This window comes from Nannospalax galili, unplaced genomic scaffold, assembly GCF_000622305.1.
Source record: "Nannospalax galili isolate Female #2095 unplaced genomic scaffold, S.galili_v1.0 scaffold91, whole genome shotgun sequence".
NCBI classification, from domain to species: Eukaryota; Metazoa; Chordata; class Mammalia; order Rodentia; family Spalacidae; genus Nannospalax; species Nannospalax galili.
The window spans coordinates 1,734,734-1,738,176 of NW_008332583.1; the positions used below are offsets into that span (position 1 = coordinate 1,734,734).

A 3,443-nucleotide genomic window follows, 5' to 3' on the forward strand; every position below is an offset into this window, starting at 1 on the left:
AAAAAAAAACAACTATGGAACATTTCCCTTTATGGAACGGAATAAACACAAGCTTATGTTCTTTGCTTTGTCTCATCTAATACAGTTTATCCTGTCACAATTTCTCATTTTCTGTCATTCACTTGAGTCTCAGTTCTCAGGCCAAGTAAAATCCTATCAGAGTGACTTTTTACTTTCCAGTGCATAAAGAGTGACACCCAGATGAAAGTCATGACTCCCATACCTGCACTGTTCTGCATCCTCTCCCTCCCCACCTTGGCGATGAGATCTCCCTATCATTTTGTCTTTTTCCTTCCATAGAAAACCTACAGAGATTTCCGATTGCAAGGGGTCCTGGATTCCACCTTAAACAGCAAGACCTATGAGACCATTAGAAACCGCCTCACTGTGGAGGAGGCCACGGCGTCAGTGAGTGAGGGTGGGGGCCTCCAGGGGATCAGCATGAAGGACAGCGATGAAGAAGATGAAGAAGATGATTAGACCATTTGTTGGATCCAAGAGTCCACTGGGACGATTCCCGTAATCAATGCATGTCCTTAGTCTGTTAGTTAACCCCACTAGGGAATTTTCTGTCAACCATGCCCATGAGATGTTTACCAATCCAATTGCCATTTTAGCTACTTGGTACCAAGATTAGCAAATGATCTTCAGACCCATTGGTTTCCTGATTTCTGTGTCTATATGTTTACAAGCAATATGGAACACCATCCTTAAATACTGTTCATGAAGAATACATAGTCCAGATGCTAGGTGTGTCCTTGTTGTCAGCAGAGAAAAATGATGCTTCATCCTGTACTACATAGGCACTGGCAGGAAACGGACATGGGGGAAAGTGTACTGAGAACTTCCACTTCTCTGTTTCATGTATGTGGATATCAGTTATTTAAATGAATACATAAATAAATTAATTTAAGCACAGAGAACTACTTGGTTTTGGTTTTGTTCTTGTTTGGGGGGTGAAAAAAAAAAAGCAACTTTCCAACGCTGAACTGTTGGTTTTCCTTTTCCCCTAAGACTGAAAACTATGGACCCCTTGTGTCCTGGATAACCCATCCTTGCATTTATCCATAGCCCCCTCCCCCAAAGCTACATATCAATGGATTGATTCTCTTAATTGCCACAGCAAGGAGGCCATCTGATCATGACCTAGCATCAAGCACAGTTCAGACCAACTGTCTTCTGTCGAAGTTTATCCTAGTAACTGTTACATTTTGCTTCTCTGTTTCAATAAATGTATATGTAAAAAACTATTTAAATGACAACCCTAGACTATAAATGTGTTTATAATAAGATATGGGTATTTCCTTCAGTAGACTGTAACCATAATTTCAATTATTTTGTTCCACAAAATAATTTTATATCTGTCATGTACATTTGCACTTTGATCTGTAACTGAGCGACCCTGGGGTCTGCTGCGGAGCTATTTCTTTCTGTGTGAAGTAGTGGATCCATCTTGCTTTTGCCTTATATAAAAGCCTACGGTTATAAATGTGTGGAAAACTGTGGCTTCTCAATAAATAACTATCCAAATGTCCTAACAACACGTGTTTGAGCCCATCTTCTTCTGTCTCTTTTGAAAGCCTGATGGAAGCATAAGGGGCAGACAGAAAAGGGAGGGCAGAGGTAATTTTCACAGGGCGTTCTTGACACTGTTGGGGTAGGTTGTTTTCAAATGCTTCTGGTTCTCCACGAGAGACTGCCTAGAATTCCATTAATTCCGACTCCACTAACTCAGGATCTGTGGGCATTTGGACATGTTGGGCAGATTATGCTTGCATTATAGGATAAATAAGGGTTTGCTAAGCAAGTGAGTAGTGTAAACGAGAGGAATGTTTCTCCTGTATGAAGAGAAGGCCAACAAACTGTTTTTAAGCACCACTTTAACAGCAGTGTTTGCATTCAAACAAAGTGTGTGCCAATTATATATGATTCTTATATATTTGTTAAAGCATTTTACAAGATCCTCTAGATATGGAGTGCTCTCCTCACTCCACAGCCCCTGTCAACAATATAATCACCTGGGTTTGAAAGAAACCAGGTATGTGTTGCCTTGCTTGCCTTCTGTCACTAACCAGGCTGACCTTTTCTTGGGACTAAGGTTTTAGGGAACTGACTGCTCTTCCAAGAGAACCAAGTGTTCTCTACAAAACAGTCCTCCAGAGGGCACACACCACTGTATACTCCTTGAGGTCTACATGTATGTCCTTCCCACGCTTGTAGGTTTACAACGTTCCTTTATTGAGCAACTATTCTAAGCTAGAGGTTTTCCGTATGTTACCTCACTTAACTGTCTCAGCAGTTATAAGAGGGGAGGATTGTTGTTATCAATATAGATGAAGAAATTAAGATTAAAAAGGTTAACTAAGCTGGATGTGATGAAGCATACCTCTAATCCAAGCAATTAGGAGTTGAAAACCAGAAGATCCAAAGTTCAAGGCTAGCCTCAACCACATGTTGAGTTCGATGCTATCCTGGACTGCATGAGACCCCGTCTCAATACCCAGCACCCCTAAAAAAACAAAGGATTAGATAATTTGTCCAAAGGTACATAGTTAGGTTAGAATAGAAAGGCCAAAATGTCATTAAATGTTTTTATTGTATTTTGGGTTGCAAAACTAAAGTGTCAAAAATAAATTCCCTCAAAAGTTGAGCTTACCCCCACCTACTATGGAGGACCCTCTTAGAGTGTTCCCTGGCACAGCAATGTGGAGAAAGGACGTGGAGAAGGAAAGAACATTAGATGAGATCAGAGAGAAAGCGCTGGTCAAGTTTAACCCTTATGTTACCCTTGCCACAGACACAAAGCTAGAAACAGAGCCCAAGACAGTGTCTTGAGCTTCTTCTTTTCCATTTCATTTTATTAAAACATAATAGACACACAGAAGAGAAAAAGTCCTAAGCATACAACTTGGGATTTTATCTGAGTTGAACACATTCATAAACCAATGACCAAGTCAAGAAATAGAACTTATGGAACAGCCCCTGAACCCACGCGCCTTCCCAACCTCCACTTCTCCTAACTTGCCAAAGGCAACCACCATCCTGATTCCTAACGTGTAGAAGAATTTACCTATTCTAACCTTTTATGTGATTACAGTCAGAAGACACACTTATTCGTGTGTAGACATTTTTCCCTTCCTTGCATTGCTAATATAGCTGTGGCTCCTTTCATTACTGTGTGGTATTCTGATATACAAATGTACCAGGTTGGATTTATCCATGTTACAATGACGTTTTCCATTTGCGGACTATGAATACCATAGCTGTGGGCTTTCTTCATGTCTTCTGGTGCAGTTGTTGGGCCACATGGCAAAGGTATGTTTAATTTTAGAAGATGCTGCTGATTTTCCACAAAGATTTATCCTCACCTACAGCGTATCAACATCCTTGGCAAAATTAGTTATCCGATGGTTGCTTGCTGATCAACAAAAATAAAGTTGATT

General features: G+C 40.4%; 1 protein-coding gene across 1 annotated transcript in view; it reads left to right on the plus strand.

The window, feature by feature from the left end:
- Cadps (calcium dependent secretion activator) overlaps nucleotides 1-1,538 on the plus strand; it is a 497,333-nt gene extending 495,795 nt beyond the window's left edge. Inside the window, 1 exon segment of the mRNA XM_008827502.2 lies at nucleotides 301-1,538. Coding sequence (XP_008825724.1) covers nucleotides 301-480 — 180 coding nt within the window. The 3' untranslated portion in view covers nucleotides 481-1,538.
- Nucleotides 1,539-3,443: the final 1,905 nt, after the last annotated feature.